Consider the following 16,025-nt stretch of genomic DNA (forward strand, 5'->3'; position numbering starts at 1 on the left):
AAGTAATTTATGTCTATAATTTCGAGAGTGCAATTCCAAGTTTATAGTGGAGTAACTATTGGAATTAATAGAATGAATGAATTAATTAAAGTATTAATTGATTATTAATTTTATTGGAGTTCGGGATTATAGGTCTATTAGTCCCCGCGTCGTCCTAGTAATTTTACCAGACACAGAGGCCAAAATGGGAATTTTAGAATTACGGAATTCTAAAATTAAATACTCAAAAATAATTAATTGAGAATTAATTATTATTTAAATAATGTGATTATTTAAATTTGAATTTGAACACATCTAGATTTATCCATTTATACTTATTTGATAAGTTGTTCAATTTAGAAATTCAAATTAATTTAAGTTTGACTTAAATTCGAATTTGAATTTGAGTCAAAATTGGACTACAGGATAAATGATGATTTTCTCTTTCTTCCCTATCTGATATTGGTGCCACACAGGGGTGAGAATCCCCTTAGAATGGCCGGCCATATAGGATAGAGGAAAAAGTGGAGATTTTGTTTAAAATTCAAATAGGAGATAATTAACAAGCTTTATCTTAGAGATAGAGATTGAATTCCTTCTAAGAAGTTTGACTTCTACTCTATAAATACTATTTTTGAGACAATTTTCGGAATGGTTTTTTACCCTAATTTTAGAGGTGGCCAAAATTTCACTATAGAAAGAAGGAAACATTTTTTCTCCAAAAAAATTCCACATCGTGCATGTGATGGTGTTTGTGGAAATTCGAGTGTTTATTGTAACCCGTTTTGTCTCATGTGTGCCCACACACACGTCTTCGTGGATTCTAGGAATTGACGTGGAAGACATTGGTTTTCTAAACACAAAGCTTTGGAGCAAGGACTGTTCGTGGTCAAAGAACTCAAGTTATCATCTGAGTCGGCTTCCAGGTATTTTTCCTAATTGAGTTCTTAATAAATAAATTAATGAGATTAATTTATTCGTGCATAAATTAATATAATCTATAGAGTATCTCAAAGGTTTTATGAAAATTTTTGTTATACACGATCCGCCTCTTCCCCCCCGCACCGCGCTTCCGCATCCGAATTCGATTCGGAGACCAACAGCCACGCCCAGCGACTCCCTCCTTGACGATGTCGCAGTTGCCTAGAATCTCCTTAGAAAGCTTGATCAGCGAGCACCACTCGATTTGACGATTTCCTCCCGAAACCAAAGAAATCTTCTCCTGAAGAACCAATTCAAAAGTGTTCTCATAATCCGTCGCAACACATCAAGTGACTCTTAACATTACAATCTCATACTCACATGAACACACACAGCTTTTCTGTATTCAACACATATTCTTCACCTCACGTTCTTCACCGCATCAAAACCCTCATACCACTGTATATACCATCACAGAATCACACCCCTCAATCATCCACGACAAGTACATCCAATCATGGTAATATCTCCTCTATTAACACCATAAATCAGGTCATCAACCCCAATGACAGTAAGAAGACAATCATTCCCAATATTTCTCACAATTCTTTCCTTAGAAGAGCCAGCTATAATGCTCCAGAAAGTCCACTCTTGATTTTCAGTAATCAAGATTTTTGATTTGCGGCCAATAAACATGACAACCAAACTTTCTTTAAGAGGACTACCAATTTACAATGCCAACCAATCTTACAACCAATTTACTAAAAATAAGCCAACACAAAAAATGCACTAACACTACCGATTGGTTAATTTAAGTACAGGATTCAAAAGGAAAAAAAAAATGATGATGTACCGTTCTTGTTTCATTCTCTATTTGCGATCTGAAGAATTTTCAGAGATTTGAATAAATTTCCTAGAATGTGAATGTTGGATAATACTTTTGGGTTGTGTAGAGTGATATTCGTATTCTATGTTATGTGACCAATTGTTCAGGAATGTACAAAAGTTTTAGATGCTATGAGTTTGGAAGGAACCTTCATAAACAGAATTATGAAACCAACTTCGATTTTTTAAGTGAAACTAAATCAGAGCATAAGTTTGATAATGATTATGAAACCAAAACAAAGAGTGTAATAAACAGAATTAGGAATGTCAACTTGTGATTGTAAGGCTTTTGGGCAGGTGAGAAATAGCATCATGCATACCACAATATAATGCGGCTGATGTCGCCAAAAGCGAACAAGCAATAAGATGTTCATGCATTTGGATTGTTTGAACTTCTCAACAGTACTTAAAGTGAAAGTGGTGATGAAGAGGTGTCAAGAGCATCCCTGTCAAATTGAGTCCTGCCTCTGTTCGTATTCTTTTTCAGTTAAAACATGGGTTCTTGTTTATTGAAGTTTTGGATCTCTTTATTGATCAGATTATGCTGGTTTACAATCTTCTATATGTTCTTTTTATTTTTGTTTTAAATTTAGGGTGGGGAATTTGAATTCCACAGCTTAGCGTGATTTAGGTGTGGATTTATTGTTAGACTATGCCTGCAACTACCCAATCTTGATATATTCTATCATCGAGCCATCTGTTTTTTCCATTCTTGACGATAAGATCTTTGAATTTACATCTTTTTGTTACTACTTGGTTTCATTGCATTATTTATTCATGTATTGAAACTTGGAGATAAATAGTCTAGCTTTTCAGAGGGTGTCCATTTTCATTCCACAACACAAGCACAATAACACTCCTAAACATAATCGGTAATTCGACGAGGGAAAAATCAAACTTTCTTGCTCTGCCTTGACTTTAACTCTTCAATCAAATTGCCCAAATCTGTATACGATGAGCCACCTTCTTCAACAGCCCTCAATGCCATTTCCTTAATCTCCTTTGCTCTGCTCCTCATTTCCCCTGATCTCTCCCCAATCATTATCTCCTTCAAAGCCCTCTCTATCTGTTCACTCTTCACATAATCTCCCACAAATCGAATCCACTTCTGAGCACCAACGCCAACTCCCGTTCTCAACACCTCAGTGATCAGCTTCTCGTTGTAGAATTGCTCCGCGAATATCGGCCATGTCACCATCGGAAGCCCCGCGCTAATCCCTTCCAGCACCGAGTTCCACCCGCAATGAGTCACAAATCCTCCCACAGCCTCATGATCAAGAATCAACACTTGTGGTGCCCAACCTCTTATAATCAGTCCCTTCCCTTCAACCCTTTTCTCATATCCTTCGGGCAACCATTCTTCCTCGCTATTCTCCTTCTCCTGATCCTTCTCCTTTGCCTTCCTCACCACCCATATGAAGTTTTGTCCGGAGGCTTCTAAACCAGTAGCAATCTCCTGCAATTGAGAAGCTGAAAAGCTCGAGTTTGTCCCAAAACATATGTAAATAACCGAGTTGGGTTTCTTCGAATCGAGCCATTTCAAGCACTCGTGCTCATCGATGGCGGATTCCTTTCCTCTCCGAGCTTTCTCCGAAGCATTCTTGTTGCAGAGAGAAACCGGGCCGATATGCCACGCCTTATTTCCCAGAACCTTCCGGTAATGATCGGCATAGACCGGTTCAAGCTCATAGAAGCTGTTAACAACCATGCCATAGCTTCTCCTTCCGGCTTCTTCCGCGCTCTTCATAAGCTTCGTTAAGTTGTTCTCCTGTCCAAGTCTCAAATAATCCGGAATCTGCAATCTCGTCATCTTAATCTCACCAGGCAAGCCGGGCAAGACAAAAGGCTCAGAATCCGACGAGACATTCTCGTAAGGCTTAAACTTCGCCACGCTCTCCATGCAACACATGGAAATGAAGCTCGTCCCGTGGAAGACCAGCCTCGGGATCTCGTATTTCGAAGCGAGATCCGTCGCCCACGTGAAGAACACATCGGCGACGAACGCGTGAGGCCGTAACTCGGCGAGAATGTCCTCCGCAGAATGCTGGAGTAGAGTGAGGGCGTGGAAGAACTTGCGGTGGACCTCCGGGCCGGAGACGAGGTCGAGATTTTCGAGGCCGTCAGGGAGATCGGCTTCCTTTGCGGGGAATTTGACAACTTTGAGGATTATATAATTGGAATTCGGAGAATTCTGGGTTTTGTCGATCGCTTTGGTGAAGAGAGGGGCGTTGAGAGGGGTTGTGATGATGGTGGACTTGACGCCTCTGGCGGCGAAGAGCTTGGCCATGTCGAGGGTGGGTAACATGTGGCCTTGTGCCATTAGAGGGAAGAAGAGGATGTGGAGAGGATTTTCTGTACTTTCACTACTCATAATGTTGGTAATTTGAGTTGATGCAAAGGAATAAAGCAAGTAAGCAAGAAGAAGAGAGGTTATAGAAGTTATAATGGACGAGAGAGAGAGATGAAAAGAAATCTTTCCTTTGGAGAATTGATGAAGTCAGCACTGACGACTGGCATTGAATTGCGTTTACTTTTTGAAGGAGAGACTGTTGTGGTACAGAAGTTTAGGCCGGTTAATTGAGTTCTCAATTTTAAAGTTTTACGGTTAAAATTTTTTAAAAAATTTCATATTAAATTTTTTTTATTATAATTAAAAAATTTTAAAAAATATTATGTCTAAATTCGATTTGAAAATGCAAATTCACAAATCGATAGAGGCTTTACTTTATTTTTTAGCCACAAATATCTATTACTGTTATTAAATTATGGTGATTTAAGTCGATTTTGAATTGAATTCGAGTTATAATTTAAGTTGAAGTTGTAACTTGAGTTTGTATTTAGATATGCACATTTGAGTTATAATTTAAATTAATAATCTATTTGAGTTTATATTTAAGTATGTTAAAATTTAAATTTATATTTAGATAATATTTTAATAAAAACTCAATAATAATAAAAAATTTTAATAAGATATATAAATAAAATTTTATTCATCTTTTTATTATAAATGTATTAAAAAAATTATCTCAATTAAAATTAAAATAAAAAATTACAACGTTTTTAAAAATAATAGAAAAAAGAGAGAGATGAGAAGAAATCTTTCTTTTGGAGAATCGATGAAGTCAGCACTGACGACTGGCGTTGAATGGCGTTTACTTTTTGAAGGAGACTGTTGTGGTATAGAGGTTTAATCATATTAATTTCATCAATAGTTTTAAATTTTAAATTTTCATAATTAAAATATTTAAAAAATATCATATTTAATTTTTTTATTATAATTAAAATTTTTTAAAAAAATATTACATCTCAATTTAATTTAAGAATTTAAATTTACAAAATTAACGATGCCATATTTTGTTTTATAGCCACGAATATCTATCACTGTTACTAAAATTACTTGACTGCAAAACTCCAATTATTTACATTTTGAATGCTATTTTTTCTTGGAACCAAATCCGTCACTAGCATTTTTCCAACAAATTATAGGGTTGTTTTTTTAGAGTATAATTTGAGTGTAATTTTTGAGTTAAATTTAAGTTATAATTTGAATTGAAGTTAGAACTTGAATAAAATTGAGTAAAATTAAATAAAATTAAAACTTAAAAGAATATAAACTTCAATAAAATTAAAATTAAAATTATTTTTTTTTTTAGTTTTATAAACAAAAGAACATGTCCTATATATCGGGTGTACGGACTGAGATCCCAGTCCAAAAATTGCTATCGCAAATCATGTCCACCCAGTAAAAAAACGCCATGTCATTATTTAGATTTAATCACTTAACGGAGTAAACGTCAGTTTTCATTGTTTTATTTTCTTTGAGAAAAAAAGAAAAAAAAAAAAAAAAAAGAAAAGAAGAGCACGCGTTTTGCTCTGTCTTCAAGGTTCAGATGGGCAAAAACACTTCCAGTTTACTCTCAAAGGCATTCAACTTGAAGACAAAAGCTCTTACTTACCCCAAAAAAAGAAAAAAAAAAACTTGAAGACAAAAGATTGCTCCATATTACTTTCAAAGGCATTCAATAAATCAATATTTTGGAAAAAAAATTCTGTTCCCTTCGCAATTCAATGCCTTCCGGCTCACACATCTTGGACGGGTTTAGTTTCGGCCTCTACTCCGTCGATCTCGGCGCCTCGGTCTCTTCTCCGACGTTATCGCCGTCGAGCCTTTCTTCACTCTCTTCATCAGTTTTGTCTCCACTTAGTCATTTCGATAATTGTAGTACTCCATAACTTCATGCTTTGCCTGCAAAACACCTGCGCAGAGTCCATCTCCGCCATTTTCACCGAAAAGTGAAAACCCAAGATCCTTCCCGCAGCATGATTTGTGACCGCAATCGCCACCGCCGCCTCCGCCTCTTAATCTGTATCTGCAGCGGTGATCGCGACTTGGCTCTTAATCTGTCCTTTTGATGTCGGCCTCCATAGTCTTCGCCAAGAGATCAACATCTGTCGAAGGAAAATATTCTGCTACTAATTTGGTTTTTGTTTTTTTGAAAGAAAAGATTTTTTTCTGGTTAAAAAAACAAGGAAAAGAAAACAGAAAAAGGTTAGTCACGAAGTAGAAGACGGACGAAGTTAACGTTGTAGTGTAGTTAACTTATTAATGACGTTCCCTTTTTTTATTAGGGGGACATGGTTTGGAACGGTAAGGAGACATTTAATTCATGAATTAGAATCATGAAATTAAAATTATTTTTAATTTATGTGTATTTTTTATGAAAAAAAATATTGTAATAAGTCATGAATCATGATTCGAATAAGATGTATTAACGTCATTTTATTTACGTAATACACTTATTTAATAAAAATTTAATATTTAATTTCTTGTCAATTTTGTATATTTATGTTTTTCTTTTTTAATGTGTATTTCATTAATTGATGACTCCAATTTAGTTTTATTAATTAATTTTAATTAATTTTATTTATATTTATAAAGTATTATTATTTTATTTTCTTAATCAATGACGCTTGCTATTCCGTCACCGTAAGCAGAAACACATACATTTTTTTTTTCGTGCCGCAAGAGTAGAACATATATTTGCACAAACAATATTTCATTAATATGTTTTGCCCACACTACCTAAAATGTTTACTACAAATCTTGACAAATAATCAGTATGAAATTTGTTGACGGCATTTTTTCGACAACGCGTTACTTACTCTCCAAAGACACTTTCAATAACGCTCGTGATTTAACTAAGGATTAAAGTTGAGAAATAATGTAAATGAGACAAGGATTTATAGTGGTTCAGCAAGAACTCTTTGCCTAATCTACTTGTGAATGCACTAATATCTTTTCAGATTACAAACCCTCTTGAAGTAATGAAATAGTGCGTACCCATTTTTTTTTGGTTTTCTTGGCTCTATTTATAGGCCTTTACATGTGATTATCCCTTCGTCATTCCCAAAGAGGAAGCCATCTTCCGTCCCTCGATTTACGGGCGGATAGGTGAGTTTTCATGATGACAACCTCAGGAAATGCAACTGATCCCTCTCATCTGCCGCCTGATTTCCTGACTCCTGCAGTAGTAGTTGGATCAATACGTCCTTTCCCGAGTTGATAAGACCGCTGATGGATTTGACTGGACATGCTTTCTCGACGCAGTGGCCTCCAGCAGTCGAGTCATGGTGGTCGACGCATCTCGCCGCATATGGTCTCTCGACGTAAAGGCCACTTCAGCTACAGTCTACTCCCTCGACGCTAGCGACTAATTCTTGGCGGGGAGTTCTCGGTGCTTGTCGTTCGATAGAGTGGTCGATTCCTCGACCATGGTGTAACAATTACCCCTAGACTGGGATGTCGCAGTGCGACTTTCCAAGCTATACAACGTTAAGAGCGCCACGTGGGGAAAGCTTTTCGGTGAGTGAGTGCAGCCGCTTGTAGGTACAGTGCATCATTGTGGTTGGTTCCTTGGGCAGTGGAGCAGTCACGTCGATCGTGTCAACAGTCACGCTCCCACTTTCCTGACGTCACGTGGCACTAGAAGGATGAATCGTAGCCGTCAGATTAAGTCCTTTTCCATTGCTTTGTCCCTGACCCTTCGATCGCGCCTTCTCGGATCCACCGTTGGATGGGACCGAATCGGATTCTACGGTCGAGATTTGGAGTCCTTTGGACTCCTCGGGGACCCCTGGGCTCCTCCTCGGGCGTATATATATGTCCTCATATCCGCAGCTCTCTGGTCACCAAACCTTCAGGACGTCGTCACTCTGCCGGATTTTCGCCAGAACCTTTCGTCTCCGTGCATGCTTCCGCGCATCACTCGTTTTCGCTCTCGGACTCAGGCTCTCTTCGAATCCGGTAAGCCTCATTCCCTTCGTTCTTTCTGCGGGTATGGTCCTAGTGTATGAAAAATCAGGCCCATACGCGTTATAAGGAGGGGAGATGTACTTACCTAGCGGTGTCGGCCGTGAGCTGGGGGCTGAGCCCGCACGGCCTGATCTGTTTGGGCGTAGTTGTTTTGGCTTGAGACCTTCGACCTCGGCTCTAGGTCTCTTTGGCTTATGGCATAAATCTGTCTTTCTTTTGTATGGCTGCAAAGCTCGAGTGTCATATCCTTGGCTCAGGGGCCTCTGGTCTGAACACTCGTCACTTCCCTTCGCTCTGCACTTTTGACCTCTCGACCACTAGGATCTGACCAAACCCCTTTTGCTTGTTTCCAGAACATGTTACCAGAACAGGTTAGGGGTCGAGAGGTCTCCAGCTCTAGGGTAAGGGCCGACCTTGAAGAGATGGCCATATCCAGCTCATCCTCGGGTGATAGCGTGGATTCCTTGCTCCGCCAAGTCGAGGACTACACTGAGGCTTCGGCCTCTGCCTCCCGGTTGGACGAGCTAATACTTCTCGATGACGAGGATGCTAGCCTACAGGTCGGCCCTTCCGAAGGCCGTAGCCATGGGGTGGCGTTGACCAGCGGACTGACGGGGATAGTCATGGATGTCAATCCGTCAAAGATCAGACCCCAGGCCGCGATGAGGGCCTTCAATGACGCAGGGATCGACCCCCTGCATTTTTACCTGATTATCCTGACTCCCAAGGATCGGGCTCACGCGCCCCCACCCCGTCATATGACTGTATATACACGCTCTTTGTGCTTTGGGCAGACTCTGCCCTTTCATCCCCTCGTGAAGGCCCTTTGCGGCCTTCACAGGATTTCTCTGGCACAATTGTCTCCCAACAGCTGGACGACCATTAACTCCATGATAATTTTGTAGAGGAAATATTTGAACCTCGACCTAACCGTCGAGGAGTTTTTGTACTACTACGCCCTCAAGGTCTCCCCGAACCAAAGAGGGTTTTTCTACTTGGCTGCCCACGCCAAGGCTAAGCCGCCCGTGCCCCCTGTGGTGGTCGAGAAGACCTCCAGTTCGCACCGGTGGAAGCCCTAATTTTTCTTTGTTGGGGGCAATTTCAATTTCCACCCTCTCGACGGTGAGAGTTGGATGGAGACGCAGACAGTATTCAGCCAATACTGTAGGTTATTCATTTCCGCTAACCTGATAACGTTTGTTCTGCCTGTCGAGCCTTTCTCAAGTTGTTGCCTTTTACTGTAGGTGGCATCGTCCCTCGACCCTGACTCTCTGCGTCCGCCCTTACGCATATCGACGAAATTCTTGCTCGCCCCGAAGACCGCCGTCGCGCCTCGGTTCTTAATATTACTGAGAACCGTCGACTGTACGGCTTGTCTGTGCTTCTCGATACCCCGCGCTCCCCAGTTGTTCATCCTACTGATCTTCTTGGCGGTGAGTTAGGTTTTTCTCCCCCTCGTCTTTTAGGCAAGAGCTAGGGAAAATGGGCGAGTAGTCCTTGATTTGGCCTTGCTTTTCTTGCAGCCCCGCCGTCTGAAATGAGGTATACCATCCCGGGCAAGCATAAGAAGAAGAGGGGGTGAGATTCCACTCCTGCGCCGCCGAGCCAGCCGCGCGTCCAGGTCACTCCATCCCCTGGCGTCATTGAGACTCCGGTTCGGGGGATGTTTGTGGTCGAGCCCACCGTCAAGAGAGCAAGGGTCGAAGTGTCCCAGGCTCGTGCCGCTGTCGAGGGAACCTCGTCTCAGCCTTCCCGACGCTTAGATAGGGGAAAAAGCATCGCGGTGTCTGTACTGGGGGAGCCTTTGGTGATGCCGAGGTGGAAGATTAATGACCCTGACTTCGCCGCAGCTGACGTGGTCCCCCAGTACCTTGACGCTACTTTGCGGCTTCCTCCCCGCTTCAGCCTTCCGCTCCAGGCTATATATTCATACTTCGACCCGGATTCCTGGGGCCTCCATGCCGGGAAGAGCATCCTGGAGCGTCAGCGCTTGATCGTGACATGCCTGGTCTCAGTAAGCTTGACTTGTTATCCCTCGACATTTACCGGTTGAGCGCCTGGTTTTAATGCCTTACGACTTATTTTCCTGTTTGGGTGCTTCAGGCTCTTGAGATTACACTCCAGAACTACGAGGAGCTAGAACCCTTGCTCGATCAGAGCACGACATCGAGAACTTCAGCTGAGGAAGTTAAGGCCTTGCGCACTGCTCGAGATCTCCTTCAGCTTGGACGCCGAGAAGGCCAAGGTCCAGTCCCTGGAAGAGATTATGGAGAAGGAGAAGAGCTTCCAGGCGGGGTGTTCCTCAGCAGTCCAGGAATACCATGCATCTCCATCTTTGAGCAGGAGAAGAGGGAGGTGTTAGAGGAGTTCCTGAGGGCTGAGACGTATAACCGCTCCGTCGACGCCCACCTGGAGGCCTTCAAGTCGTCCCCAGAATTCTAGCGTTTGGTCGACGCACAGGTGGAGCAATTCAAGGCTTCAAGGGCTTTCGAGGGTCTCGTTACTCAGCGACTTGAGGCTTACAAGGCCTCCGCTGAGTTTGATGAGCTCCAATTATCTTTGATGACATCCGCTGGCGACCAGAAAACGTCTAGATATCGACCGGTCCTTCCTCGACGAGTCTGACAGTGAGGAGGTGGAGGTGGTCGATCTCGACCTAGGGGCTGGGAGCTTCGATCAGATACATGCGGATGTTGAGCAAACGCCCGGGGACGTTGAGCAGGCATAGGTGATGACGACGTCGGCGCTGGGAGGAGGTGGCGAGAAGGCATCGGGGGATGGGGCTAAGTAGTGACGGGAAAATCTGCTTTTCCCATGTTTTCTTTTTTCTTTTTGAACGGCCATGAGGCCAAGACATTATTTGCTGGTCTGTAACGAGTATAAGGTCGAGACAAGTATTTTTATTTATTTTTATATATATTCATGCTTGTTTTGCTCATTGTGTGTGTGGAGAATGGGATGGGGGGGCTCGTCGTAGACAATTTCTATTTATTTATCGCTTTAAGTACGGGTGGGCCGGAGCTCACTAACTTTGCATGTTTTGGGGGGCCCTATTACCCCCTCGTCAAAAACAAAGTCTTTGACTTGTTTTCGACGCACCGTGGTCGACATATCGACATTGTTTAGTCGACATATCGACATTTTGGTCGACGTATCGACGTTTTTAGGTCGACGTATCGACGTTTTTTAGGTCGACGTATTGACGCGTTTAGTCGACGTATCGACATTTTGGTTGACGTATCGACGTTTTTTAGGTCGACGTATTGACGCGTTTAGTCGACGTATCAACATTTTGGTCGACGTATCGACGTTGACAGTGGATGAGTGAGCCCATATGAGAATCAGTCGAGACGCAAAACAGAGTTGGCTAAGTAGACAATGCAATTTACCTCTATTTATGTAGGATTTACAAATCGATGTTCTTCACAAGAATAGAGAACACGCAAAAAGTACTCAACTTAGCCTTTTTGGTCGACGTACCTCGCAATCAATGGTAGTAAACCTTCAGCTGGTCCGCATTCCAAGTGTGCTTGAGGTCTCGACCATCAGGCTCTGCCATTCGATACGACCCGTTGGCCACAACTTCCTTTATTCTGTAGGGTCCTTCCCAAGTCGGCCCTAAGGCACCAGAGTTTTTGGGCTTGGTGTTTGGGGTTACGACTCGCAGGACCAGATCTCCAACCCTGAAGCGCTTCGGCTTGAATTTTTTGTTGTAGTACCTAGCAGTTCTGGCTTAGTACGCGGCGAGCCTTAGCTGCGCATCCGTGCGTCTTTCTTCCAGAAGGTCGAGCTCCAGGTTCATCAGCTCGGCGTTCCTGCCTTCCTCGTACTGAGCTACTCGGTAAGTCAGGATAGAGACTTCGACAGGGAGGACTGCTTCGGCTCCATAGGCCATTGAGAAGGGGGTTTCCCCCGTAGTGGTCCTACTCGTTGTTCTGTAAGCCCACAGGACTTTCGGAAGCTCGTCTGCCCATTTTCCCTTATAGGCGTCGAGCCTTCGTTTAAGCGTTACCTTTATAATTTTGTTGACCGCATCGACCTGTCCGTTGGACTGTGGGTATATAACAGAGGAGAAGTTCTTATGAATTCCCAATAGGTCACAAAATTGGTTGGTGTTTTCGTTGTTGAATTGTCTCCCGTTATCGGACACGAGAGAATGTGGTACACCAAACCTGCAAATTATGTTGTTCCATATGAAGTTAGTGCATTTCTCCTCTGAGATAGTTGTTAGTGGCTCAGCTTCCACCCATTTGATAAAGTAGTCGACAGTGACAATGGCAAACTTATACCCTCCGGGGGTTTTGTGCAGGGGGCCAATAAGGTCAATCCCCCATTTAGCGTAGGGCCAAGGGGACACTATCGATGTGAGATCCTCTGAGTGTAGTCGAGGGGTTGGGGCGTACCTTTGGCAACTTTCACACTTCTTCGCATACTCGACTGCATCATTCTTGAGACTCGGCCAATAGTATCCCTGTCGTAGTATTTTATAGGCTAGGGACTGTCCTTCTGTGTGGTTTCTGTATATCCCATCGTGCACCTCCGAGAGCACCCTCCTTGATTCTCCCTCGCCGAGGCACCTGAGCAGGGGCGTCGAGTACCCCCTTCGATAAAGAAGATTGTCGTGCATTGTGTATCTCGCCGCTTGATACTTCATCTTTTTTTCCTACTGCCTGTCCTCGGGGACTTTGCCATCGACCAAGTATCGGATGATCGGGTCCATCCAGCTTGGCTGGTGGTCCACTGGCACGACCTCAGGCCTCTTCTCTGTGGTCGGGGCTTGTAAGACTTCTATGGATACTAAGTTCAAGAGCTCGGCATCTTTCAACGTCGCCAACCTGGCGAGAGCGTCAGCATTGCTATTCTCTGCTCTCGGCACTTGCTGTATATCATAGGCCATAAACTTCCCCAGGGCTTCTTTGACCTTCTTTAGATAGGCGGCCATTTTCTCATCTCGGGTTTGGTATTGGCCCTTTACTTAGTTCACAATCAGCTGTGAATCACTAAAGATATTTAAGCTCCATACTTTTAAGTGCTCCGCCAACCGGAGTCTGGCCAGCAGCGCCTCGTATTCGGCTTCGTTATTGGACGCGAAGAATTCAAACCTGATGGCCGAAGTGATCTTGTGTCCCTCAGGTGTGTACAATACCAACCCTGCTCTACTGCTGTTATCATTTGAGCTCCCGTTGACGTAAAGCTTCCATTGTGGTGGTGCATGGGCCTCCTCGGCTCCATCCGGCAACCCCGCGAACTCTGCCACGAAGTCTGCCAGGGCTTGGCCTTTAATGGCAGCCCGCGATTTGTAGTCGATATCAAATTGGCTGAGCTCTATGGACCATTTTAGAAGTCGACTAGAAACGTCAGGCTTTTGTAACACTTGCCTGAGAGGATGATTGGTCAAGACCTGAATACTATGGGCCTGGAAGTAGTGGCGCAACTTTCTCGCTGTCACAACCAGCGCGAGGGCGAGCTTTTCCATCTAGGGATACCTCGTCTCAACGGTAATTGCACCTTATTCTCTTCGTAAATCAACACCGAGCTAACGGCGTGTTTCGAGACCACCAGATACAGGCTCAGTACCTCTCCGGTCACCAGTTTGGACAGTAGAGGCAGTTTCCCAAGGTGTTCCTTCAATTGCAGGAACGCATGTTCGCACTCCTCCGTCCATTGGAATGGCTTGCTTCCGCTCAGGGTGTCGAAGAATGGCACGCACTTATTCGTAGACTTTGAAATAAACCTGTTAAGCGCGACCACACAGCCTGTCAGCTTCTGGACTTCCTTGGGCTTCCTTGGCGATTTCATGTCGAGGAGGGCATGTATCTTTCCCGGATTGGCCTCAATTCCTCGACTACTCACCATGAAACCCAAGAATTTTCCCGACACGACGTCGAACGCACATTTGTGGGGATTTAGCTTCATTTTGTACGTTTTGAGGACGCCGAACATTCTCTTGAGGTCCTCGACGTGGTCCTCAGCTTTCCTGCTCTTCACTAACATATCATCCACGTATACCTCCATTGATTTTCCTAATTGTCCCGCGAACATTTTATTAATGAGGCGTTGATAAGTCGCTCCCGCGTTTTTGAGACCGAAGGGCATGACTTTGTAACAGTAGAGACCTTTGTCGGTGATGAACGCCGTGTGCTCTTCGTCGTAGTCGAGCATAGGTATCTGGTTGTACCCGGAGTATGCATCCATGAAGCTCAGTAGTTCGTGTCCCACTGTGGCGTCGACCATCTGATCGATTCTGGGCAGTGGGAAGCTGTCCTTGGGACATGCTTTGTTCAGATCACTAAAGTCAATGCATGTTCGTCAATCCCCGTTGGGTTTTCGCACCAACATGGTATTTGACACCTATTCGGGGTATAGGACTTCTCGGATGAAGTTGTTCCTCATCAGCTTGTCGACTTCTGCCCGTAGGGCCTCGTACCGTTCCACATTCATGGGTCGACGCTTTTGTCTTTTAGGCGGGCACTTCTCGTCAATGTTTAACTTGTGACACATTATATCGGGGTTTATCCCTTCCATATCTTCGTGCGTCTAGGCGAACACATCGAGGTTGCTTCTGAGGAATTCAACCAGTCCTTCACGGGTCTGCCCCTCTAGCCTCGAGCCCACTTTCAGCCTCCTTGAAGGCTCTCTCTCATCGATGGGGACTTCGGTCAATTACTCAATCGGTCCCGTTCCAGGCTCTTCCGTTGGGAGCCTCGGATTGAGGTCGAACCCTTTTGCTCTGGTCTCCACCATCCTCAATTCTCTTCGTACTTGTATCAGCTCGGCATAGTGGCAGACCGTCTCTGAATAAGTAAGCCTCGACTCGTACTGCTTTCTGCGGACCCTTCCGATCCTAGTGGGAGCCAGAAACTTAATGGTTTGGTGGTAAATGGATATGGCCGCCTTCAGTGCCCTCAGCGTCGGGCGCCCAATGACCGCATTGTATTGGTCGCCTCCCTTTACCACCAAGAACTTTGACATGACAGTCTTGGTGTGTGGTCGGTCTCCAATAGTCATGGGCAGCTCTATCACCCCTTCAGGGATGACCCTGTCCCCGGTGAAGCCATACAAGGATTGTGCGCTGTTTTGCAGCCTTGTGCGGGGGATTCCCATGTTGTCAAGGCAATCGGAGTACAAAATGTCCACCGAACTACCGTTGTCGACCAGGATGCGGCAAACCGTGTGGTTACCGATCATGGCCTCGATGACCAAAGCGTCACTTTAGGGGAAATGCACCCCATTGACATCGGCCTCCGAGAAGGTGATCTCATCCTCCTCATATCGTGATGTATTGGCCTCACGTCTGGAGACGTTCATGACCCTCCAACTGAACTTTTCCTTTGCCTCTCATGCGTAATCCTTTTGCGCGCGATGAGAGGTGCCACCGAGGTACAGTCCCCCAAATATTATTCTTATAACGCCGACGGGTTCAGGCGGATTGTCGTGCCTCTGCTCCTCCCGTCGTTCGTTGTTGCGTCGGTTGTTGTTGTTCCGACGGTCGGCTTAGTACTCACTGAGCCTCCCTTCTCGGATCAACCTATCGACCTCGTCCCTCAGGTTATAGCATTCGGCCGTAATGTGCCCACTCTCACCGTGAAACTGACAGTACTTGTTTTGGTTTCTCCGCGCTGGGTTGGACTTCAGCGGCGGTGCTCAATGCAAGACCTGGAGGTGACTGATCTCATGATAGACGTCCTCGATCCCCATAGTCAAGGGGGTATAGGCATCGTACCTTTGCGGCTTTGGTCGCTTGCTTTTCCCCTGGCCCGTTAAGGCGTTGCCGCCCCTGTTGCTAGGAGCGGGGTTATATCTCTGCTCGGCTTGCACCGGAGGGTGACCTCGGCCCTTTTTACCATTGTTCTGATTGTTCGTCTACCCTACCTCTTCCTTGACAGGGGCTGCCGCCTTACTCTTTAAGGTCTTCTTAGCCTTTCGG

The 16,025-nt window shown here is 44.4% G+C and overlaps 1 protein-coding gene across 1 annotated transcript; it reads right to left on the bottom strand.

The window, feature by feature from the left end:
• Positions 1-2,590: 2,590 nt before the first annotated feature.
• LOC21410096 (scopoletin glucosyltransferase) lies at positions 2,591-4,218 on the bottom strand. Its single transcript, XM_010109589.2, has one exon. The coding sequence runs from the start codon at positions 4,154-4,156 to the stop codon at positions 2,678-2,680; it is 1,479 nt and encodes a 492-aa protein (XP_010107891.2). The 5' UTR covers positions 4,157-4,218; the 3' UTR covers positions 2,591-2,677.
• Between the last annotated feature and the right edge of the window lie 11,807 nt (positions 4,219-16,025).

The sequence above is a fragment of the Morus notabilis genome, unplaced genomic scaffold (genome assembly GCF_000414095.1).
Source record: "Morus notabilis unplaced genomic scaffold, ASM41409v2 Scaffold45, whole genome shotgun sequence".
NCBI lineage: Eukaryota > Viridiplantae > Streptophyta > Magnoliopsida > Rosales > Moraceae > Morus > Morus notabilis.